This window comes from Chlamydotis macqueenii, chromosome 19, assembly GCF_036417535.1.
Source record: "Chlamydotis macqueenii isolate bChlMac1 chromosome 19, bChlMac1.mat, whole genome shotgun sequence".
In the NCBI taxonomy this organism is placed as follows: domain Eukaryota; kingdom Metazoa; phylum Chordata; class Aves; order Otidiformes; family Otididae; genus Chlamydotis; species Chlamydotis macqueenii.
Window position 1 is genome coordinate 4,043,564 of NC_141574.1, and position 25,129 is coordinate 4,068,692.

The 25,129-nt window shown below is 46.2% G+C and overlaps 2 protein-coding genes across 10 annotated transcripts in view; one reads left to right on the forward strand and one right to left on the reverse strand.

Annotated features, from left to right (window-relative positions):
- TRIM37 (tripartite motif containing 37) overlaps positions 1 to 13,721 on the forward strand; it is a 29,663-nt gene extending 15,942 nt beyond the window's left edge. For 2 of the 6 annotated variants that reach the window (XM_086763134.1, XM_086763140.1), the window contains 13 exons: positions 430 to 609; positions 1,313 to 1,427; positions 1,652 to 1,864; positions 2,260 to 2,396; positions 3,108 to 3,205; positions 3,721 to 3,921; positions 5,996 to 6,307; positions 7,827 to 7,955; positions 8,928 to 9,114; positions 9,787 to 9,905; positions 11,594 to 11,746; positions 12,556 to 12,640; positions 13,085 to 13,721. In XM_086763134.1, coding sequence (XP_086619260.1) covers positions 430 to 609; positions 1,313 to 1,427; positions 1,652 to 1,864; positions 2,260 to 2,396; positions 3,108 to 3,205; positions 3,721 to 3,921; positions 5,996 to 6,307; positions 7,827 to 7,955; positions 8,928 to 9,114; positions 9,787 to 9,905; positions 11,594 to 11,746; positions 12,556 to 12,640; positions 13,085 to 13,091 — 1,936 coding nt within the window. In that variant the 3' untranslated portion in view covers positions 13,092 to 13,721. Of the gene's footprint in view, positions 1 to 429; positions 610 to 1,312; positions 1,428 to 1,651; positions 1,865 to 2,259; positions 2,397 to 3,107; positions 3,206 to 3,720; positions 3,922 to 5,995; positions 6,308 to 7,826; positions 7,956 to 8,927; positions 9,115 to 9,786; positions 9,906 to 11,593; positions 11,747 to 12,555; positions 12,645 to 13,084 lie in introns of those variants that run through there. The other 4 variants (XM_086763135.1, XM_086763137.1, XM_086763136.1 and 1 more) reach the window with 4 other exon arrangements.
- Positions 13,722 to 14,584: 863 nt separating this feature from the next.
- PPM1E (protein phosphatase, Mg2+/Mn2+ dependent 1E) overlaps positions 14,585 to 25,129 on the reverse strand; it is a 68,408-nt gene continuing 57,863 nt past the window's right edge. The window contains exons 3-8 of one of the 4 annotated variants that reach the window (XR_015260665.1): positions 23,251 to 23,450; positions 21,295 to 21,483; positions 20,428 to 20,571; positions 20,034 to 20,127; positions 18,602 to 19,750; positions 14,585 to 17,817 (exon numbers count right to left, since the gene is read on the reverse strand). Coding sequence is in view for 2 of the 4 variants with exons in the window: in XM_086763176.1 (XP_086619302.1) it covers positions 18,684 to 19,750; positions 20,034 to 20,127; positions 20,428 to 20,571; positions 21,295 to 21,483; positions 23,251 to 23,450 (1,694 nt within the window). In the remaining 2 variants the exon portion in view is untranslated. Of the gene's footprint in view, positions 19,751 to 20,033; positions 20,128 to 20,427; positions 20,572 to 21,294; positions 21,484 to 23,250; positions 23,451 to 25,129 lie in introns of all 4 variants that reach the window. The other 3 variants (XR_015260664.1, XM_086763177.1, XM_086763176.1) reach the window with 3 other exon arrangements.

Here is a 25,129-nt window from a genome sequence, read left to right on the forward strand (position 1 = left end):
TATTTATTTATTCCCTACTTGAAAAGCATTGAGATGTCCTCAGGTTCTGTAGTGTTGCTAGGGACTGATGCAAAGCCCTCTTGGAAAGAGAATTCTCTTGTACGTTGAGCTTTGAATCGTGCCCAAAGGTAATATTTTAAGGTTGTTACTCAGTGGCTTTCTTGAAATAAAAAGCAAGCTGGCAAAACAACCAATGAAAGTATCTGTTTCCAAGTATTCAATCCTAGAGTTGGTTTATCACCAACTCTAGGAGAAGGGAGAAGAAAGTAGTAATGTTTATACACGTGTTCAGTAAAATTTTAAGACTGAATCACCTCTTCATCTGGGCATGCAAGCCTCCTGGGGAGTGCAGTTCTGTTAAACTTCACCCATTCAGCAATTCTGACGTCTTTATTTTGGTATTAATAGCTGTGGTCTTCCCTTGTGTAGGTATGAATACCGTGTAGAAATGGTTCACCAGTCCACTAATGATCCCACCAAAAACATAATTCGAGAGTTTGCCTCCGATTTTGAAGTTGGAGAATGCTGGGGTTACAACAGATTCTTTCGTTTAGACTTGCTAGCCAATGAAGGCTATTTAAACAGGCAGAACGACACTGTGATCCTAAGGTAAGGGAGACAACTTAGTGGGGCTCTTTTCTGCTATCGTTTCACAAAGTATCACACCTACTACTGAAGGAGGAAATAATTAAGTAGTAGAATTTAAAATAACTGTGACATGTTTTGTCATAAATGGATCTCACTGTCATCAGCTTTAAAGAAGAAAATGTGCAGAAGGGAGTTGTGGAAAGTTTAAGTATTTCTCTTTCTTTGAGAATAGCTACACCTGACACTAATAAGCCTGGGTTAGAGATCTGTAGCAAACAGAATTAAAGGCAAAAGGTGTTTTCTCCCCCTTTTTAGAAACAGTTGTAGTGAGCACAGGAGAACTTTGGGAATAAAGGAAGTCTGCAATTTAAGAGACCTGATGCTGTCAATGGGAATTGCAATGTTGTGACAAAATATAGAAGCTTACTTCAAATATTCTCTTTATAGTCCTACTCTTGCTCTTGGTGAACGTTCTGTAGTGTGTTAATTTTTTTAGTGTTGGTTTGTGAAGATAACTGCCTCTCCTACAAAATGCTTAATGTTGTCATTGAGTGCATTCAGGACACTGAGTATATTAACATGTCTGTTAAGTTTATTTCGTCACTAGATTTCAGGTTGTATGATGTTCTTATGCAGGGCTTTTTGGATTGGAGGGGGGATGGCAAAAACAAAACCCAAAACAAATAAGCAGACCCCTAAAAAATTTTCAACTGTTCCTTTGAAGGTTCCAAGTGCGCTCGCCGACGTTCTTCCAAAAGTGCCGAGATCAACACTGGTACATTGCTCAACTGGAAGCAGCTCAGACAAGTTATATCCAACAAATAAATAACCTTAAAGAAGTGAGTGAGATGTATATTACTGTAAAATCACCTTTTACTGACCAGTAGTTATCTGTTTTAGGTTACAGTGTTCATGTTTGACAGTTGTGTTTGTTCAGGTTACTATTGGTAGTTTGATATTGGCATTATTAAAATAGTATATATACAAGTCAACAAACTTGATTTGATTACGAAGCTCCATTGTCATCTTCTATGTATACTTTTGTGTATCCCTCTAATATTAGAGGCTTGCGATTGAACTTTCCCGGACTCAGAAATCACGAGGCATTTCACCTCCGGACACCCATCTTAGTCCCCAGAATGACGACGGTCCAGAAACAAGATCAAAGAAATCTGGACAAAACACTGAAGTACTACTTGAGAGTGTTGCTGCTCCAGGATTAGTGCGAGATAGCAAGGAAGAGGAGGAAGAGAAGATCCAGCATGAAGACTTTAATGTAGGAACTGTTTTTCCTGCCTCTTTGTTTATGTGTAGCTTTTTATTGAAGGATAGCAGTAGAAACATAGATGAACTTCTGAATTGTAAATTAATTATCTTATGTATGGGAACATGAGATAACACACTTGAGAGCTAGCAGTGAGAGATGACACTAGAAAGATGTTCCAGAACAGAGCTAATACATCCCACCACGAAAAAAGTTTCCAAGTTGCAGCTGAAAAATACAACTTCTCTGTTTGTTACCAGGCTTTATTGTGCTTTGAGACCCTCCTAGCTCCTGCATGATAGTGTGACACTCTCAGGAGAGTTTCTGTTCATAGCTTTTGGCAAATGCATCAAAGTACAACTGAAATGTTTTTTTTTTAATAAAGACTTGTTCTGTTTTTCCTGTAGCACGAGCTCTCTGATGGTGACTTGGATATAGATCTTGCTGGAGAAGACGAGGTGAACCACCTTGATGGTAGCAGCTCTTCAGCTAGTTCAACAGCAACTAGTAACACTGAAGAAAACGATATTGATGAAGAAACGATGTAAGTAACTTAACATGCCTTTCAAATCATCACCTTGTGTCCCAGGGCAATCATCCTAATTCCAGTGGAAACTGATCCGTTTGCTATGTCACAGGTATGGTGTGGGGGGATTCCAGTGCAATGTGAGGGGTGTTTCCTATACTGGAAACAACATTAACTGATACGGTTAACACTAAATGTTGACTTTTTGGTTAGCTAGTTGCTATCCTTCCAAACTCTTCATTTATTTTAGTGTTGTGTTCTGTCTTTGACAAGTGATAGTCTGTGAAGGTTCTTCCCAAAACACTATTAAGAAATCTGTTTCTACACTGCAGCGAAAGAGAGGTTTGATATTAGGAAGTGTTGTAGTAGTAGGAGAGTGATAATAAGGACAGTTACTTGAACTAGAGAATTTAAGGTTCTTAGCTGAGACGATGTCAGATCCTACGATCTTCATCAAAACATGAAAATGTGTTGTAACACTTACAAATATAGAAGTTTGCAGGATTGGATTTTACAGTCTAGATATGTATGGCACTTTTGGACTCTTGGTTAGTGAGTCAGTCATTAAATTAACACACTTTGATTTGTTCAGTCTGTGTAGCTTGGAATGCAGAAAATACTATTTACAGTGCTTCCTGTTGTTTTCAAGGTATGTGCTGTAACGTTTAACAAGAGCTGAAAAAAGCTAATAATTGTATTTTCCTTTTTCCACCCCAATCATCTCCTAAGGTCTGGAGAAAACGACGTGGAGTATAGCAGTAATATGGAGTTGGAAGAAGGAGATCTCATGGAGGACGCAGCAGCTGCTGCTACTCCTGGAGCATCAGGTATGAAAAACAGCCTTCAGAATTCCTATATATGCAAAACGCTGCTGGATTCCTTCCCGTGTTCTTCTTGGAAGCAACACCAAGCTGCGTGTTCTGCAGACTTTTCTATTTTTGGAAATGCTGCATCATGTGGCTTGTACTGATTATTGCAGTGTAGCAGAAACGTTTCATTGGTTCAACTAAAAAAAAAAAAAAGCGAGAGGTTATCTTCTGAATGTGCTTGTTTAAAAATGATACGTAAGTTTGGAGGGAGGCTTTTCCACCTCTTTGAAACCCCTTCCATTCCATTCCAATCAAAAGTAGACTGACAAGTTTTTACAGATGTCTGTGTGGCCTCGATGTGTGACACATTCACTTAGGTTTTAGTGCACTGTGAAACCTGAAATATGTGGAGGGAGTGAAGTAAAGAATCCTTACAAGTCAAGCAGAAATACATTTTAAATGCAGTAATGAAAAGGTGCTCTAGGATTTCTTGCGTTGTATGTGCACACTCTTTCTCTGTAACTCTTCCTTAGGTACTAGCCATGGCTACACCGCTGCAAGTGGAAGACCCTCAAGGAGAGGAGGAAGTGCCCTAGGCTCAACGGCCGGTAGCGGTTTACTAGATATAGATCCCTTAATTTTAATCCACTTGCTGGATTTAAAAGACAGAAATGGTATGGAAAACCTGTGGGGCCTTCAGCCACGTCCACCTGCCTCTCTTCTGCAGAACAGAGGTAACTGTACGTCACACGTCAAATGATTTAATTCCAACCTGGAAATGTCTCTGAGAACGCAGTCCCAGGGTTAGAAGCAGATTAGAGGAGAGGAGGGAGGAAAAGAGAATAGTGAGCACTCCTTTTCACTGATAGCTAAACTTCCCTGTCCTCATCAGTATGCTGCGTCTTTGCCTGCTCTGACGCATTCTTTGTCTGAATGGTTGACCTCAGCTTGAGAACTCCAGAAGTGTCTTCCAGGGAAAGTCTTCTCATCTGTTTTTGAGGGATATGACTGAACTGGCTGTGTGTTTTGTGGAGCAGCGTTGCAGAGATCCAGTTAGTGCAGTTTCTTTGACAACAGCTGTGGGAGATGAATGAAAGGCCCTTTTCTAGAAGGGGTTAGCACTGAAAGACAAAACAACACGGAACAGCTGTCTGTGAGGAAGCAGTTACCTCCCTCACTTCGTACAGTTTGTACACTTAGTGGCTGGGAGTACTGGGAGCACAAGAAAATAAATCCCGCAATTTACGTGTGTATGAAAAAGGCACTTGAAACAGAACTAGAAAATTGTGTGTAGTAGTCAGGCTGGAAAAGCACGTGTAAGCACTTGTGGAAGAAAAATTCGCTCCAGAATTTCAGGAGCGAAAAAGAGTGGTGGTATTTAAACAACTGAAGACTTCAAAGAGTATTTGTGGTTCAGTCAGGACCCTTCAGGCAAAACCAGCAATTAACTTCCTGTGCAGCAAAAGCAAGACAGCTGGCAAGTCTGGCGCCATGGCTGTTACTGAAGGCTGCTCGTTTCTCTTGTTTTGTTAGTAAGAATTAAAATTAAGTCAAACCTCAATAATGCATTTATCATGATTAACACCTGTTTGGAGCTAGCTGGCCCACTACCACAACATCTTACTTCAGGTCATTCTGAAACAACCATTTGGTGACTTAATGGAACAGAAGAGGAATAATGGTCCGTTGGCTGCAAATAAATGCTTGCTTTTGCTGCAGCAGTGACATGGGTGTTATTGAATCTGAAAGCTAGCTCAAACTGCTTGTTGCTTTGATTAGCTTTGTAAATGTAGTCACATAAACAGTGAGATTAATTTTCAGCTGAATGTATTCTATATTTCCAAAAAATTGAAGTCACTTCCTTAAGTGTGAAAAGGGGAGCCAGCACGTGAACTCTAAGTCTCAGCTCTGTTTTGCCTGGCAAAAAGCCTAGACAAAAGGGCGTTAAGAGAGGGCATTGCACCTTGTGCTGTACTACTTGAGCAAGATTAAGCTCTTCTGTTGTGTTGGGCAGCTTCCTGGGTGCCTTTAGCTACTGGCTACACCTGTTTGGCTGAGGTTCCCTCGAGGTTTGACTGTTCCCAGAGCTTATTCAGGTCAGTCAACTAAGAGAGAGCTGCTGTTACATTTGGAGTTTGCCAGACTTCACCTCCCAAGGTGAAGGTTTCTAAGAGCCACCTGGCTTTATGGTTTTGAACAGCTGAATTTGCAGTGGAACGCTTAGAGAATTTATAACGCTTCAAACAGACATCAAAGCTGATCTGATTCTGGCTGAGCAGCATGCGGGCTTACGGAGGTATCAGCTCCTTGACCTGATCTTCTGGTGCTGGGTACTTAAGGGAATTCCTTCCTCAGTTTCACATTTCTTTGAGTTCTGGATGTTAACATGAAATGGTGGTGGTAAGAGAATCTTATACAAGCACTTGTCAAATTTGTTAAATGTTTTTATAAAATTTGTTAGTAGCTGGCAGCCAGGTTTGTGAACTGAAGCTTGTCTGGCAATATAGAGTAGTAGCTTAGTTGTCATCAGAATTCATGCAGTGGTGTTGGGAGCCTTGCTTCTTCCAGCGAGAAAGTTCTGGGGCCTTCTTCCACAGCAGGCAAAGGATGAAAATCCGCTGTCCCGGTAGCTGCGCAGTGCTTGCAACCTCAGTACTGTGATTCTGTACTAGCACAAAAGAATGTATCTATCCCTCATTTTCATAGCGGGGCAAAAAATAGAATTCTTGTAGTTGTTAAAAATAGAGGTCTGCTTTTATTCTCGGTTTTACTTACCTGTTGTGTTCTTTAACTTTTCCTTTGGTAAAGCATCATCCTATTCTCTAAAAGATCGAGATCAGCGGAGACACCAGGCCATGTGGCGCGTGCCGCCTGACTTGAAGATGCTGAAAAGACTGAAAACTCAGATGGCTGAAGTTCGAAGCAAAATGTCTGATGTAAAAAACCAACTATCAGAAGTGAGAAGCAGCAATGCTGGCTCATGTGATGGACAGCCCAGCTTCTTCTCCATCGAGCAAGGCGCTTTAGCTGCCTGTGGAACCGACAGCTGCAGCAAGCTGCAAGAAATAGGAATGGAACTACTGACCAAGTCTTCAGTTACCGGTTGTTACATAAGGAACTGTAAGTACCTGGAAAAGGGGGGTTTAAATGTCACTCGTGCAGGTGTCGGTTGGATAGGTGGTTTATGTATCCAGGTGTCTGGAAACAGACCTCTTACCGTTACTCGTGCTCAGGTTCAGCTGTAAGAATCCAGAAGCATAAAACCTGCACTGCCTTTAAGTAAGTAAATGTTGCTGAAACTGGTTTCAGTCCTTGGCAGAAGCACCAAAACTTTTGCTCCGCAAGCAGTGGCACACCTGATGCAGTGAGGATGTGCTGGGGTTTAACCCAGAATGAAACTGATCCTCGCTGAAGGTCACTTCTTGTTGACTGCTGCTCTCTGTCTGGCCCGTCTGTGACCTTGAGGATGTTTTGTGATGCTTGCCAGTGAAAAAAAAAAAAAACCTTAAAATTCTAGACTTGCTATACTTTAATAACTTGAAATCTTGCTAAAATGAGAGTAAGCCAAGGTTTTCTCTGCAGAGACTTTACCTTTTGAAAGGTGACTTCTTTCAGAGAGGGGCCTGTGTACCAGTCTGTTCAGGTGCTGTCACTGGGTGCTGCTGGCAGCACTGGTACGCCAGTGTGGAATCTTTCGGATTCCAGCATGAAGGCTGTGTGAGTGCTTTGTTGCTTGTGATCTTGAATAAAAGCACTTGTTAATCCTCTCTGGCTTCCCTGTTGTCTGGGAGAGATGATTTTCCAGCCTTATGCATTTTGATTCAAGTTATTGCTTGCGTTTTGGAGCCAAGATGAGTAAGGAATATATTATAAACATGAGTGGACGAAAGAACTGCTAGAAGAGTTCTGTTCCTCTCCATCCCTTTCGGTACCGACCAGCAAAACAGGGCTTTTGCAACTCCAGCAAAGGTCTGGCCTGCATTTCATCACTTCCATAGAGCAACGGATTCCTTCTCCGATGGTGCACATTAAGAGAGAGAATTGTGTCTTAAAGTTTGGGGCCCTGAATTGTGCCATCAATAAGCCGTGGAAGGATCAAGCCACTTCTTTGGAAGAAGTGGTTGTGTGGTTTTTAATACCACCTCTGTCCCCAGCAACCTTTGAAGGATGAGGCATTTGCTACAGCACTGGGAAGACCCTTCGTTCTGCAGGGAACGAGCAGAACAGGCATACAGTGCTCTGTAAAACGGAGCAATCGTCCGGCTTGCCTTGAAGCCTGGATCCCCCCCACCCTTCTGGGGTATGCTGACAGCAGAACTTCATGTCTGCTGTTCTGCCTGGAGGAGAGAATGGTTAGTTAGGGAAGTGGTGAGTGGCAGTCCAGTAACTTGCCTTTTGCTCCTGCTTTTGAGGTCCCTTGTTACACTGGACTTGGAATTTAAGAGCTGAAGGCGTGGTTCTGGCTGTCCTTATCTGGCTAGCCCAGTCTTTGACAGGAAGAGCGTGGAAGGAGTTTTGTGCAGGCTTGGGAGTTAAGGAGCAACGAGACTGATACGGAGCCTGCCTTCACTTAAAACACGCATAAAGACAGAATATTGTAGCAGTTTGATTAAAGTCATATCTTAAAATATTTTTGCAGCTGCAAGTAAGAAAAGCAACTCACCCAAGCCTCTTCGCTCTGGAGCAGCAGGCAGTCTGTCTTTACGACGAGCTATGGACTGTGGGGATGGTAATCTTCGCTTAAAGGGAGACGGTCAGACTTCTGAAGGTAAACAGGGTCATCGTTACTCGTGTGATGTGCTGCATCTCAGCATCTGTTGTACAAAAGCTTTTCAAGAAGTCTTTTACCTGGCAGTGGAATTTCCCTGAAACTTGGCTGGACCCTGTCTCAAATCTAGTTAATGTTATTGTACCTGTGCGGACCTTTGATAGCTGAGCTGCTGTGGAACACTGCCACGCAGCTGACTTGTTGGAACGTAGTAGATGTCACGTGTTACTTCTGGTCTCTGAAGATGTTTCGGGAGCTAACTTGATAGTGAAAATCACAAATCAAAAAGTGCTGACCCAGGCTTAAATTGTGATTTGAGTTAGAGGGAATTCAGGAAAGCTGTGGGTACGTGTGACGGAAGAACTGTATGGTATTGCTGCTCCCAGGTTTTACCATGCTCTTAAGTGGTAATGAAACAAAGTACCTCACGCAGGAACTGGTATTTTTGCCTCTCTTGAATGCTCAGAGAAGGAATGCAGTACTGCAATTGTTTGCTTATAATGCTAAATAGAAACAGAAGGCTTGGGTGAGAAACTGGAAAATATTGTGAGGTTGTTACACAGTGTAACTGATCTCTGTGCGCAGTTTCACCCTTGTCCGAGCCTAGAAAGGCTGCCTTGCTGCAACCAAACCACTTTGCACCTAGAGCTGGGAGAAAATCCAGTGGAGAGGGGCCTGTGTTACTAGGAGATAAGTGGAAAGTAAGCGTTAGCTGCAGAAGAGGGGGAAGGATGTGCTTACCCGAGTCTCCCGTCAGAGGTGGCAGCTGAAGCGGAAGCTCTGTGTGCTCAGGGAGCAGAGAGCAAACGGTGTGCGTCGCCACGTGCTGACGTGAAAATGCAAGGCTGTAAGAGCGAGGAAGGGGTGCTTGTGCATCCAGGTGTTTGGAACCAAACTGGTGATGTAAAACAACCGGATGCTTGGCTTCTTGAAATAAGGCTGGATGTGCTTTGAGATTCCCTCTTCTCTCAGGTGCCTTGGGGAGCTCAAAGCTGAGCAGTCGGCATCACTCTGCCAGGGCCCTGGCGAACAGCAACGCTTCTGAGGCGCTGCCGAAGCCAGAGGAGAGACCTTGCGAAGGTTCCGATTCCGATGTGGGAGCTTCTGGCTTAAATGGCTTAGCTGCTGTAGAGAAGACCAGAAAAGTCGGTGGTCTAGGGTAAGAGTTTTATTGTTTTTTCCTCTTATCTCCTCCCCCACCTTCCCTTGGTCTAGGAAAAAAAAAAAACACACCAATCTACTAAATCCAGGTGCTTGTAGCATGAAAGAGAAATTACTTTGAAGTTTACTTGTTTGCTGCTGTTCCCTCTGGATATCAATTTTTGGTTTTATAACTAGGTTACAAGTCATCTTTTCTTTTTTTTTTTTCCTTTTATTTTGAGCAGCTGTGGATGTAGTCTGACACGTTGATTTGAAAGGTAGGCCCAGTCTGTTTCCCCACTAGTCACTGCAAAATATCCTCTCACAGAAAGTTACCACTTTTGATTTCCTCATTTAAGACAGTATTTTTCACTGTGCCTCTACTTCTCAGCAATTGCGTAATAACTCCCCGTTGGCTAACTAAGCGAAGTGCAATGGAGTGCAGTTTGGGGTTTTTTTCTAAATACCAAGAGTCACCATTTTTGGAAAATACTCATCACCAACTTTTCCAGGTTTATTTTTTAAGATTTTAAATATTTCTAAATCAATCAAAGCTGGAAGTTTAGGTGGATATGCAAGAGTCTTAAGCAGGGAGTAAAACCAGGTGTGGCAGTAAAAGGATTTGTTTCCATAGCTGGACTAAAACTGAATTTCTAATGTGGGTTTTTGTATTTCTCTGAATTTCTTTAAGATCAAACTCTAAAGGATGTCGTACAGAAGGAGCACAATCAGGTGGTCTGGAAAACAGCTCTGAAGCTGGTGAACTGCAGAGTGTGCTTTCTGAAGGTGCTTCTGCAGGGCCAGAGGAAGGTAAATGGGATGTTTTAGAGGGCAAATGCAGTCTGACAACACTCCAGTCTACGATGGTCCATTTCTGTAACGGAAATAGCTTGAAGGGGAAAGAGAGTTGGAAGCGGGGGGACACACACACCCAACAAACCCCAAAACCTGTTTTCATGGCTGTTGAACTTTGCTTGAACATTTGGCAGCTGTAGTAGAAGTCTGACTGAGGAGAGAACGGCTCTGTGTGGCTGCTGTCTGTGGAGAAGTAGTGGCATTACGGTGCAGCAGGAGCGTGAAGGCCCAGCAGATAACGCTGCATGCTGCCATCTCCTTCTCTGCGCTCTTGGTGGCTTTTTGTGCCTCTTGATACGTCTCCAGGTCTTTGCTTTGGTGTTCAGTTGCACGCCCTTGAAAATCACTTCTTAGCTAATTAAAATAGTAGCCACTGACCTTGGCTTTGAAGTCTTCTGCCTTCAGGGACAAACCACGTTGGTAATGACCTCCACGTCCGCACGAGAACCTCTCCAGCCCTTCATTTCTGCCGGGTGTTGTGGTGCGTAGGCAAGCTTCCTTAGAGACTTGGAGGAAACTTTCCTCCTCCCTTCCTGCATCCTTTCCATGCTGGAAAAAAATATTATCGGCTTTTTTTTTTTTTTTTTTTTTTTTTTTTTTTGAAAGTCCGTGTGGAAGAGTTTTTTTTCTTATCTTGCTCAAACTCTCCTGCCTTCCACCCCTGCACTAATTTGAATTTCAATGACTGAATTGTAGCGCAAAGCCTATATTAAGGTGCCAACATCCGTCTCTATCTGCAGTGTGCAATATTGTGTGGGAGTTGGCATTTACAGAAGGTCTCTCAGTGACAAAACTGAATTTCTGCTCTTAGTCACTGCAGCGTGATCGTGATGCGCTCCCGCAGTTCTCCTATTATAGCAGAGAGCCTAATAGGAAAATGTTTTAAGAACTGAAATACTTCATTGTTAAAAACCCCAGGAAACAAATATTACAATTTTTTTTTTTTTTTCTTTTCAGAGGAAAAACTACAGTAGAGTTGGCACCTCACTTAACTACTTGCTTTTTCTTAGCAATGAGTATCAGCTCGTAAGAAGTAAAAGAACAGAGCAAACCCCTTTTGTCACCTACAGAACTGTAAAAAGGGAGAGTTCTGACTGCTGTCCGTGCACGCTCAAGGTCTGGCAAAACAAAAGAAGCTGCCTTGATTGTCAACAGCTATGGGTTTTTTGTAGGAAAAGCATAGTTATTGTGTGAGAGACGCTGAATAGATTATTGCTGCTTGAAGGGTCTGGTAGGTACCTCTGCCCCAGGGGCTGTACTGCCCCGAACTGGTACAAAAGCAACCTTTGTTTTCTGTCCTGGTGGTAGAGGCGGCCTGAGCAGCTGGCAGGGCAGCGCAGGGCAGACAGGAAGGAGCTGTGGACTGTGAGTCTGCGCTCAGCTGGTGGCACGTTGGAACTGCTCCTCCTGAGCAGCAAAACGAGGCTGTTCTCAAAGCTGGTACCCGCGGCTCGGTCACATTCCGTGGCGCTTTGGTAAATACGTTGAGCTCTGAACCTGCTCCTCCTCTCGTTCTCCTGCCAGAACTTGGTATTTGGTATTGGTAACTCTTACATGGGGGAAAGTTGAATGCTCCAGCTACATCGACCTTACTGCCATCATTTTTGCCTTGTGGTTTTTTGGTATTTTGGGTTTTTTTGCAGCTGGGGTATGTCAGAAGCATGTCCTTCATCTCCTACCAGGAATGAGCAGTGACAGTGACATTGAATGTGACACAGAAAACGAAGAGCAGGAGGATGCCACCTCTGCCTCGGAGGGGTTTAACCACGCCTTCTCTGTCCAGCCCTCAAGCGAAGGTAAAATTGAGGGTGTGAGCCCCCTGCCCCTGCACCCCTGCATGGCTGCCTTGGAGCGCCCGCGGTCCAGCGCGCGGTGAAGGCAGAGATCCCCGGTGGCGCTGTGCTGGAGCTCGAGCAAGCACCAGTAAGATTTGGAACTCCTCTTGGGATCCTAATTAAAACCCGGTCACAGCGGGAGAGGGGAACGCTTCCTACCCTTGAGAAGTCAGTTTAGGTGAGTCTCCCGGGGAAGTGTTGGAAAACCCACAGCTCTAGTTTTTCGGAATGGGAGCTCCCTGCGTGCCGGGATCGGCGCTGCAAGTATGCCGATTTCAGGGGGTGCCCGCTGCCTTAGACGTGGATTTGCATCTTAATTGGCAGGAGTGTGCTTTGAGCACTGCAGCGTAGCTTGAAAAACTCACCCCATGTGTCTCTGGAAAGCTTTAACCTTCTGGAGAAACGAAAAGCTGTAAGGGGACAGCTGCCGTGAGGCGAGGTTGACTGTTGGCCTGAATAATCATCCCGCACCGCATTCGCAGCGGGGCCCAACAGCTCGGCTGGGTAATTAGTTTGCTGCTTTGCTGCGTGTCTGCAGCAGGCACTAAAACCTCACGGAAGAACCAAACATTGCGCATATCTGTGCTTGACGTAAAGATATCGTAAATGTAGAACCCCGTGGCAGTCCTAGCTCCGCGCCAGGCACGTGGGTGCTGGTGTACCAGGGCTGAAGCACAACGCAGCGGGCCCTGCGGGTGACGGGATGTGAACTTGCTGTGTTCTTTGCTCATCTGGTGAAGGCTACTGGGTTTTGTTTGGTTTGTTTTCAGCCTCGGAGCGGTGCTCGGCGTTCCCAGAGGGTGATCAAGTCGCTCCTGATGATCTCAGCTTTGTTACTGGAGAAGACAGCACCAGGTAATTGTCGCTGTCTGCCGCAGCGAGCCCGTGAGGCGGCTGCAGCCCTGGGGATGCGCGTTTCCCGTCCGCTCCTCGAGCTGCGGAGGTTAGAGGCAATGAGCTTCCTGTGAGTAGAGGGGTGGGTGTTCGTACAGTCTGGCGGGCTGCGGGCTGCCCCCAGGAGACCAACAGCAGCCCCGTGAGCCCCTGCTCCGCTGCTGTGAGCCTGCCCTGCCTCCTCAGCCCCACGCTGCTACTGATGTTTTCAGTGCAGCCTTTAGAAATTAGACCGTGCTGAGGGAGCACCGGCTGGGGTTTGCACGCCTGTGTAATCATCGATAGAAAACTGATGGGATTTATGTACCCAGTGTGAAATTTTGACTTGTAAGGCTTCAAGCAAACACAACTTTAAAACTGTCCCAGTATGAGGGTTCTCAATGAAAGCTGACTTTTTTTTTGGAGCAGGTAGAGAACAGGCGCGGGGCCTGAAGACTGCTGGCTCGTGAGTTCGATGGAGCTTGGCCAAGGCTGCTGTGGTGGCTGTGCGTGCTCCCCTCTGTCCAGTGCCCTCCCGTGGGTCTTCTGCAGTCGTCTTACACCTGGTACTGGGGCACAATGACCTTTGAGGGCCTTAGGCTAAAGGTTGCATTCCAGCTGGCTCTGCCAGCTGCTGCTGCTCTGGAAACGTGGCCAAAAGGTGCTGGGGCCCTGTGTCAGGCTGTGTGTCCTGTTGTGTCACTGAAATAACCGTGAACGTGCGAATGTCCTCACTGAGCAGTATGAACCGGGCGTGTGCCTGCTGAATCCTGCAGCTGCGGTGGAGCGAGAGTTCCCTCAGTCGGTGGTGGGGACCAACTGAATGCGTTGCCAAACTCTTTGCCACTGCGTGTTGCGTTTTGAGCTGCTGAACGACTTGTGACGCTGTGACGGAAGCTGAATGCCCGGTTAGCGACGAAGCATGAGTACCTGTAACCGATAGTTGTCCGTGTCCGAGCTGCCTGTCCTGCCGTCTCTGTGAGTGTTCCACAGCGTACGTGCTGTACGCCTCGTAGTTTAAACTTGTTTGCACTTTGTTAATAAAATGAATGTTGAACTCTGAGGTGAGGCTTTAGAGGTGTGTGTGTGAATAAGTAAAAGGGCCGAGACTGGCGGGGTCAGCAGGATGTTGCTGCCATGCTGGACTCGCTTGTTAGTCCCAAGCTGCTGCAACGCCTGACTGCTCAGAGAACAACTCTTTCCTGCTGTATGCCTCTTGCTGCAATTTTCCTGATATATTCAATGAAAAGTACTTAAATCCACCTGGGATTTTTGATAGCTGTGCTAATAGCAGCCACACCAAGTGTTCAGATCTCCTGTTTTCTGATAGGAATTGTGGAGAATCTGCAGTTTTTACCCAAAGGGTTCGGGCAGAGCTGCAGCCCTGGGCTGCGCTGTGCACAGATTGTTCCAGGGGCTGGGCACTGACTGGGGCCGCGACGAGCTGCACACTGCGCTCGTGAGTGGTGTTTACTGTTGTACAGGGCTGCGTGGTGATTATTGTACACAGCTCAATTAGCAGTAATCACAGCGCTCTGCCTCTTCACCACGTGCAGATGCTTGGCTCTTATGAAGAGGCCCAGGCTGAAGGAAGTTCCTCTGATGAGCCACAGGAGCTGCTCTGGAGCTGGTGTCCGACCGTTGCGGGGACAGGAACTGAGCCAGCACCAGCCGCCTTTGCTCACCTGACTGAGAACAAACTTACACAGCTGGTTTTTAAGCAGGGAGGGGGGAGAGGGGGGGAAGGGTGAGGTATGCAATGAACTTACGCTGGGCTGCAACAGCCCCTGCCCGTCCTGATCTGCCCGGGGCTGCACAGGACCGCGCAGGACCACAAAGCGCACATTACACATCAGGCCCAGGGAATCTGCATTCTGTGGTGGTCGCTCTCCTTTTTTAGCTCTTAAATAAACAGACCAGCTGAAGTGTGGTTTAAATTACTGTTTTATTAAGATATTGGTAAAACTTCAACAGTTTTTTCTGTATAAACAGCTTTCATAAATAAAATATGACGACTAATACATGGTTATAACTGAACTCATGTGAACTGTAGAACAAGATTGCAAATGGAAGGTCCCAGCACGGTTAAATGGCAGCTGTACTTATTCACTTCGCTGAGAACAGGGTGGTTTCACGAACAAGGTAACACAGAACAGTGAACAGGAGCACCCGCTGCAGCAGCCGACACCACACCTGGCTCTACACGAGCGTTCGGGGTGATCTCAGCCAGCTTCCCCTGTTCTTGCTCCAAGATGCCTGCTAGAGTGAAGAGAGGAAAAAAAAAACCTAACAAAATGCAATTCTGACATACAGGAGTGCAACTAGACCCTGATGGGTGGGGTTTATTTCTTCTTTAGCTTTAATGCTGGCAAGTAGAGTGCATCACCTGATTAGCGAGGGCTGGAAAAGGATAGGAACATTCAAGCCAGAGGTTGCGTTAATGCTTCGTTATTACTTATTGCACGTGATACGAGGGTAGAAAGTTCAGTTCCTGTTGCAAAGAGGGTATGAGTTAAAGAAAGATTGCCCCAAATTACAGGCATGAACAAAGCTGCAGTATCCCCTTTGATGGCCTGCTTTGTGTGACTAGTGCTGACTGAATAAATTGTGTTAAACCAGCCCCTAATTTAGACCAATCTTTCTCCTTTTTTGTTTGTTTGTTTTTTTTTTTCTCCCCCCCCCCCGAACATTGCTAGGGTGGGGAGGAGTTAGTGAGGAGAGAGTGGACCTGAACTACATGTCCATACAACTCGTTACGCCTCAGCCTATCTGCCCGTAGGACAACACGTTTCTCACCGACACGCAGCGTTCCAAACCCGCGGAGTTTCTGTGCCGATGCACCACTATCAACGCGGCGTAGGTTCAAGTCTGCTTTGACATCGTCCTTCAGCGTTACAATGCACCCTAACTCAAATACTGCATGGTTTGAACTTGCAAGGACAACTGATGGCACTTCTAGGTAAAGAGAAGTTATACACCTGCGTTTCCACCCACCTCAGTGCAAACTGAGCCGGGGAACAGCTCCCTGCTCTGGCGCGATACCGCTCTCCACAACGCAGCTGTTCCGCAGAGCTGCACACCTAAAAAGTGTACACGGGAACCTACCAGAGCGGGGCCGGAGCAAATCGCGCCGGAACTCACAGTGAAGAGCTTACGAGCAGGTTTTGAGCAGCTTCAGACAAACGGCCTGGAGCCCCTTCCTCAAAACCAACACAACTTTAAAAAAAAAAAAAAAAAAAAAAAAAAAAAAAGTTTTCACTACCTACCTCCTAGTTCTGCAAACACGGTTAATGGGCAAACTGAAACCGATGCAGGTTGTGTTAACGCGGAAAAGGGATACTTCAGCTCTTTATTGGAAAGATTCGTTATACAAATTTCACCACCACTAAGATACACGATAAAAATACAAAACACAGGTCACAGACTGGAGCTCAGTATCAACAGTTAATAAATACAGTGCGATACCGTTATAGTAGCCTAATATTTTTACACTGTCACCAGATAGACAACCAAAGTACGAGATACAGAACACGCAGATACCGCTAGAGAGGGATTATTGCTTACGTCAGCAAGCAGCAAGTAAGGGCACAGGAGTTTGAACTGAAGAGAACTACTTCCTACCACCGGTGGCATTAAGAGAAAACACGGCATTTCACAAAGCACTGCTTTTTGTCAAGAGCAGCATATCAGACCAATAACCACTACTGGTACTATTATAGAACTCTAAAGGACTCACCTTACAAATGGTTCCTATCTATAAATACGCGTTTAGTGAAGAAATGAACACTTCCTACCTACACAATGTTTGTACCTGACCACGCTGGCACTACGATGGAGGATTTTTCTCCTAGCAAGATAAATGATATGAGTCGCAGAATTACCATTATTTATGAATCCGCACCTAAAAAGCCAGATCCTTCCCCAAACAGCACGCATGCAGTCCAGTGCTCTTCAACTGCTCCTGCAGACTGGGAAGAAGTTTCTCATCCGCAACGGTTTTTCGTTCTAATTTACTCACAAAAGAATTGCACTTACACCTCCCTTCTCTCCGAAGCACGGCAGTCGGCTGTACGATGGACTTCCGACGCATCATTATTACTGTGAATAATTTAAAACAAAGGCACCGCAGAGATGCCCCAGAGTTACATATTTTCACGGTTTCTCAAATTTCCTCAGTAAATCTGACTTGGAACAGATGCTGCAGCTAAAGAGAACGTTGACAACAGCTAAGGCTTAATAAGATGACAGATAAGAGCCAATGATCCCGTAAGATTAAAAAAAAAGTCTGAGAAAGATCAAAGGAATCTAAAGCCACACTCCAACTCCTGGTTACTCACAAAGCCTTTTGCTGTTCATCAGATTGCTTTAAAATAGTGCATCAAAGGTAGAAGAAGCAGAAATTGGCAGAATTCAAACCTTGCCATCTCGTCATCTTGAATAATCTCCTGACTACTTAATATGAAAATACTTTGCAAATTCTAGCTAAATACTAATACTGGTATTAAATTGTTACTGCTGTAGTGATATGAATTGTACAATAAATGCCTATGAAGACTGACTTTATTCCTACTCCCCCAAACGTCTTACTGAAACAAGGAATAGTAACAGGATGGGTATTTGGTGGAGCTGACGGGGATCCTCTGCTCACTTACGTCCCAATTAACCGCTCCCCTAAGCGCTCAGCATCACCCCCAGGGCAGGGAGGAGCTGGGGGGTGCTGGTTGTTTCCCAGTTGGATACGTGACACTCTGCTCATGAGAACAAGGGCAACTGACATTCCTCACTTTCCTTCCCGAGCCCAGGTTTAACCGAAGCGGAGCTCCGGCTCGCCAGTGGATTTCACCCTCTGCGCTGAACCCCAAGCGCAGCCCCTGCTCAGCCACATCCACGGCATTTCCGTTTGCCTCGCGTTGCGCCGGCAGCCCGGCATCTCTTCCTACGCGTGCTGGAAACGCCAAACTGCAGCACCACTGCTCCTTGCAGACACAGCACCTGACCATCCTTATATTAAATTACGCCTTTGCCATCTCAAAACCATTACCGAAACCAAACAGCTCATCCAGTTGCTCGTTATCTCTCGCAAGCAGTTCTCCAGTTTGACTGGTCGAGGGACGGCAGTACCGGACCGAACATCTCCACAGATCGGTTTCTTTTAAGACCTGAGATGAAGTTACGGTGGAAAGAAGTTGGCTCAAAGTATTAAGCGCAATCATGTTCAATTAAAACTAATTGAGAACAGTTTCCTAAACTGACAAATGAGAAGAATGCCACTAAAAGCACCAGAAAGATACGAAATTCCCTACACTGCACCTCTAGCCATAGGAAATAATTTGTTTAAAAACTACAAAAAACATTTTTCTTCATATTCCACATTTTATGTTACATGAAAAAAAATAGGTAAATTATGAGTCTGTACCTCAATCGGAGTCTGAGCACAGAGCAGCAGGAGCTTAGTTTGTCCGTTCCTAAGTTACCTGGTAAAACCCCGTATGGCTTTTAGTCTTTTACCTGCAAAAGCGGATGTCACTTTCTAATTCACTTAATGCTCGCCTGAAATAAACAGAAAGCAGAACACAAAAAAACCCCCACACACCTTGACTTCTACGGCAACTTCCCCCCCCACTCTAAAAAAAATTTGGCAGTTCTAAACCAGAATCTTTCTCTGCATATTGCTCCACGGACGTTACCTCAGGCAGGTCCAGCTTTCCGGGTCGCTAGGGCCGTCCCCTAACCGTGCCGGCTCACCGAACCAGCGCTTGGCTTCACCGGTGAAAGTGGCTGAACACCCGCGTGTGCGGGCGGTGGGCAGCTGCGGCACTGCTCGGGGGGGCACCACCAGCACACCGGACTGAGATTGAAACAACTACGATTGTTAATTCCTAGGTCTATGTACACATGGTTTGAGCTTTGCAGGGGACTGGAGTACAGTTCTGAAATGCCCACCTTTTTTCGCTTTCTGATGATGCCAGCTTTATTTTGGGAATGTCTGTTTTGGGAGTCTGGCAGGGAAACACGAGGGGGACGGTTACATTTTACAGCGTTGATGAAGGTATGAATCTGGTATACAATTACTTTGTCTTCGCATCAAAACCGCGCTCTCGCTGTACGCGTTACCGCTAGCCAGCCTCCACCACGGGGAGCGTCTGACCGACAACCTTGTGCTACCGCGGCCCCGGACGGGTAAGGACAGGCTCGATCCTCCTATATGGGAAGGCTCACGAGCCACCAGCAGCGTGTGAAACTTTGGTTTGAGCCTGGCTCCTCGTCGCCTTTTCCCGTTACAGAGCCGGAAGTGAAGGAACGCAGCTGGTTTTCCCAAGGATTTGCACAGTTCATCTTCCAGCCCAAAGCAGGGGGATAAACCCCTCACCCTGGAGATGCTCCGCCCTGCAGCGCCCACACCGAGAGGAGCGCGGAACGCCCTGGGATCGCTCTGTCCGCAGAGCGCTGACGCGGTGCGCTCTGGCGATTCGTTCTTCACTGTTAAGCCGCTGATCAAATTCGCACTCTTTGGTATGCCAGGAGTGAACACTGGGACTGGTGGCAGACATTTGGCACTCTGAGGTGTACTGGTTTCTGTTTTTTTCAGGTCTAAATAGCCTTGATCATCAAACAGGTTAACGCTGGACCCTATGCTTAAGCTAGTTCTGTCCGTGAAGGAATCCACTCGTCCTTCGTATCCTAGGTCTGCAGGTGCTGAGCACTGGTGCTGCGGCCACGGTCGTTTGCAGTCTCCATGGTTTTCCTTATCTTCCCCGCTGTCTTCTTGGCCACCTTGAAAAGAGTTCTCCGTCCAGTCCGACTCCTCGCTAACATCCACTGCTGCGTTCATGTCCCTGAGAAATACTACAATGACGGTAATGTTGTCGCTGGAACCGGCATCGCGAGCAGATGCCACTAATTTGTGTGCTACCATGCTGCTGTCGCCGTTATTCTCCTTGAGATGGTCAGCCACCACTTTGACTGCCTCATCGGGATTGACTGTGTCATAGAAGCCATCGCAGGCTAAAATGAGGTAGTCTTCAGAGCCGTCCAGTACAGTGGAGGCAGAGTCTGCATCCCCACAGATATATGGCTTGTGCTCAGCGTCCCCTGTGGAAAAACCACACACAGATACACAAGAGCGTGGGTTTCCTGTCACAGCATCTGGAAGCCCTTTTATTAACACAGCGGGGAGCCAATGATTCTCACCCCAAGTGAAATAAATTCTGTGGAAATTATTTCCTCAAACTGTAGAGGAAAAAAAAAAATAAAAAATGAGGTCATTGCTCACAGGTCTATCTTCAGCTGTATTTCAGATTGTGATCACCAGAAAATTAAAGTTTTAATTAAAAAGAAAAGCAAGTCTGAAAAAGGAACTCAAGCCCCTTCTTACCAATAGCTCTGGAGACTGACAGGCTCCCATTCACCCTCCACGCTCCAAACCAGACCACACAGCCACCCAGTGCCTCGATGCGCTTCTTCTCATCCTAAACAGCAAGGGAACACAAGAGTTGTTTGGGCAGAGCGCTCCCAGCACTTCAATAAATATTTGGTGTTTTCACAAACACAGCATGGTGGAGGCCGCAAGCCCCACCAGATGAGAACAAAGCATCCGCACACAAATCCATAGCAACTTCCAAACAAAGCAGGGTAACGGGAACACACGCTGCCGCTGCAGGAGACATCGGGAAGGCAACACTCAGCATCCCAGCGCCCCATGTAAAGCAGAGACCTGTCAGCTGCAGCGGCAGGCGCCGCCCGGGCGCGTTAAACCAGGCCGTTCTCACCTCTCGATCTGGTTTGTGGGGTTTCATCAGTTCCACAGCCTGGCCCCTCCTCACCAGCATAACCTGCGAGTCCCCAAGCCACGCCACGTGCAGCATGTTGCCTCGGATGAAGGTCACCACCCCGGTGGTTCCACAACGCAGACTCTGGACAGGGTGAAAAACAACGCCCCCAGTTTTAAATAAACCAGTAAGAACCATTTCAAAGCGTGTTCCTGCTGAACTCGAGGACAGAACATGTTGGTATTCCAATACGCAGCCCGTTGGAACAGGCAGTGCTTTCCTCACTGCTACAACTGCTCGGGAGCAGCCCCTCGGAGCCAGCCTGGCTGAATGCAAGTGATGGATTTTGCCCTGTGACTTCCTTTGCCCTGGAATCGCGTCTCAGAAGCTGGACTCCGCTAGCGATCTGCTGTGCTACTGTTTTAGCGACTTCCCGTGCCTGCTGCCTATCTGTTGATAGACACGCATGCACGTTAATGAACTTGGAGGGAGGTTTATTTGACAGTATCTTGAGTTCTCTGCACTTAACTCAGCCCTTGCATGAGTTCAGGAGGCCTAGAGTCAGTTATCCATTTATTCTTGCTTTCTGGAGCTAAGAAAAAAGAAAACACCCCAAGGACTAAACCTAGTTAGCATGTGAACGTAAGAATAGACGCAACACGAACTGGATGTTGTGAGAAGCGGAGGCTGACATCCTTATGGAACACGAAGCAGCCCACCAGTGGGCACAGGCTCTGCGGACTGTGCATCGGCAGCAACGTGCTGACCCCTGGCCTGTGCCCAGCACAGCTCCTGGAGCACCCCTGCTCACAAAGGGAGAATTTATAGATCAAGATTCTCAGAGTCAAGCCCAGGTAACTCAGTCACCTCTCTGGCTGCCTTCTGGACAAAGCGCTCGTCGGTCACACGGAAAGCTCGGCACAGTGCCTCCGCCGGGTCCTGCTGAAACATCTCCTGATGGACCATGTTCACGTGGAGGTGGATGGAGGCATAGATGGCGGCATCCACTCCTCCATGACCATCAAACACTGCAAAATAAGCTTGCTCTTCTTGGTCCTGTCAATGGAAACACACAGAGAAGACAACTCAGGAGAAAGTAATGCAAACAGCTATTCGGATTGGCTTAAAACTTTTGAGCTTGAGATCTGTGGTGTCCTCATTAAATTGCACTTAGAGGCAGAGTCTCCACTGGAAAACAAACCACTCAGACCACCTTTAGTTGCATCAGTGGGAAATTTCCACCTTACTGCTGCTGAATTCTACCTGCAAACTGCAGAAGATGCCCTGTGAGAATCACCCGTGTAGCGCTCTCAGTGCTCCTTCTGTTCCATTTCTTACAATTCAGTCACTCAACTCAAATAGAAAGTGCCATTCTCATCAGATCGTGCAGGAGTTTTTGTCACTGCAAAAACCACAGAGAGAGAAGAACATCCAATACAGTTTGCCTGAAGTCTCCATCAAGACTGGAATCCACCAGGGATAAAATGCCAGTACGGTTAAAATGTGAAGTCAGCCAGCCTCTGCTTGCTCTTTTTTTTTTTTTTTTTAATTTAATCTAATCCATACCACCTTTGCTTGTTATTTTTTTTAAAAAACCCTGTATGTGCTCTCTCACCAGATAATCGCGATTACGTTCACAAATCAAACACAGCAAAATCACTCCTCTTCAAGTCAATTTTCTCAGCTTCCCCTGTCTGTTCAAACAGAGAAACAGCTCTGTACCAGGAGACATCGACTCCTGTGCCTATGCAGACACATAACGCACCAGCCCACTGTCAGCACCAATTCAGCCCTGACAGCCATCGCACTCCCTGGAATATTTGTACGTCGTAATTTTTAAGTAATGGGCTCCAACACAGATTGGAATAAGAAAGCTGACAACTGACAGGAAAGGAAACATCTGCCTCCGTTTGCATTAATAGCATTTAAAGGCAAGAACGGGGCAGAAGATGGTTATTAAAGTGACAGGATGCAATAAAGAGTCAATTAGGCAGCAACCTGATCCTAACGGGAAAATTATTGTCACTTTCTTCCATTTGCCATTCTTCAGTGTCCAGTTTGCTATCTGAAGGAAGAGCAAGCATGCGCGTTTGACCGACGCCACATAAAGAAACCAACAGAGCGAAGTTCCACCAAATTACTCATGTTGCTAGATTCTTGTGTGAACTGCACCCCATTCTCCTATAAGTTTTGTGGTTTAGGTTTGAGTTTTGTTTGGTTTTGTTTTTTTTTTTTTTCCCCACTTTCTTTCCTTATTCTTGCTTTTGGCTTCTTCCTCCCAAGAGAAAAGGTTGAAAAGCGGCACAGACCCATCCCTGTAGACAACTGGCATCAGTGATGCACTGTAAGCTGAACCACGTCCTCATTTCTATTGGCAACCTTCTTCTACACCTCAGCATCTCCAGCCAAAGAGACGGTCCCACCTTGATTTATCCCATGGTACCACAATGTGTCAGTTGCCACTCACAAAAGTAGGGCTGCTTTCTGCACGACGGCGGGCCAGTCCCTCAGCCACTGCACGAGCGGCTACGTCGGGACGGCCCAGACACAAGCTTTGTTTAGTTAGATGACATTTCACCAGAACTCTGTGATAATCGCTCTTTTATTCCATAGACTCTGTGTAGAAACTGCACGTCATACTACGCTCCAGTTACAGAATATCAACTCAACTGACTTAAAGCAGATTTACCTCTTGACAGTCAATCCTCCTCAGGTCCCTCACAGCTACAGCTCTCGTTTTCCCAGGAGAAGACTGCCTAGTTTCCCCAAGAATGGAAACTGTATTTAGTGTGCACATTTGTCTTCCACATGATCTCGTCTTACCTCAAGGTTGAAGAGCATGTTGAAGTCTGGAATGCAGACGTGCTTGTCTTCCATCTTCCTGCGCATATTCTTGATGGCATGGATGGATGTCTCGTAGTAGCGGTGGGGCTTCGGCTGGAGCGGAAAGTCTTTCACCCAGTTGCTGCAGATCTCATGCAGTTTGCTAAAAACTAAGCGGGCTAGCTTCACCGTCTCGATCTCTGGGGAAGGCAAAAACCACAAATGAAAGGCTAAGAGCGTTATTAAGTGAGACTTTTTTTTTTCTTGCATACATTACAAAGATGAAACAAAACCATTTTACCCAAGCAGTTGAAATGGATGTCAGCAGGGAAATTTCTGGGCTCTGATGCATAAAAAGAGGAAACCAAACTCCCCATCATCAGCATTCATCAGTAAGCAGCTCATTGTTTGTTTGTCTTTTTAACTTAAACATTCCCCCGTGCCTTTGGGGAACTCATTTGCAGCATCAGAAAAAAAATGAAAAGCGAGTAGGTTTCCCTCAGCATTTAATCCCCCGTGTCGCTCCGCACAGGGCGATGCAGCTGTGCCATGGCGGCTCTGACGGGGACCTCATCGCAATGCATCGCATCACCTATGGAAACCACAGTCCAGCCCAGTGACGTACTGGTTTTAGACTAAACTATCTAATCTGAACAGCACCTCACTGCAGAACGGAGGCAACACAGCGAGAAATAATCTACAGAAATTAGCAGTGTTACTTTAAGATGTTTCGGCAGAGTACACATTCACAGCGTACACGTTCAGGTACCTCCTCGGTTTCGTAACATTATTTCCAGATTCCTGACTAGACAGCGTGTCAAAGAAATCTGCATAAGCAAATGAGGAAACTATAAAGGTCTGAAATTTAAGAAAATGCTGAACTGTCACTCCTGAGAAACAGTAATTTTAAAATGTGAAAACTCAGGCACTTGACAATCATTCTGAAGTTCAGGGGAGGAGAACAGGAAGTAACAATCGGAGCTGAACACATCCAAATCTCCTTGTTCATGATCATTCACCAAAGGCAGAGATCTTCAAAGCTAAACAGCAGCAACCCGTGAGTGTCAATCATTCCTGGAGGAGGAACGGCCCAAATACAGGGAGCGGAGGGGAGGGATACAGCATCTCTCACTTCACAGAAGAACCTAAAAGCAGCATTTACCGATTTCTGTACTAGGTCTACACAAGATGTGGGCTATAGTGACCACAGGAGCAAGATATATTCCCAGCTCTGCTGATAAGTAGTTGGTTCAAGCTTGGTCTGCAAGAGCAGCCATTGAGCTGGAATTAAACTATAAATATAAGGAAAAGGAGGAGTCCTAGCTTTTGACCACACAGCTTTAAAAACAAGTGGTGGAAATCAAATGACTGGGTCCTCCCACCACTGCCATAGCAATGGCTACCGGTTCTTCCGCAACACCCAAACTGCTCTCACCAGTGCCACCAGAAAGCTCTTTGCTGGGTAATGTATTTATAGAGGTAACACGTACAGCCTGAAATGTTCAAATTATATTTTCCAGAGGTGAACCCCACAGACCTGCTCTTCCATTTCCTTCCACTGGGCAGGTACGAAGGGACACGGTGTACACTTCAACGTCACGCTGCTGTTACGCTGCAGAGCGTCGCTCTGAAGGAGGGAGGGAGTAAACCCATCGCTGTGCTGGGATACTGCACACCTTCCCCAGCAGGGAGGATGTGTGGTGGCAGCTCCATCAGTAATTGCTCTTAAGGTTAAAACAGGAGAAAGGCCCACAACAGTCAAACCGCCCCCTCACAGCTGTAAATTACTCATCAATTGTTAATGTTGCAGCGCTGAGCCAGGGCTGACTCAGCTGTCATTGTGGTTGTGTCATGGAGAATTTCATCTCCCTCCTGCTGC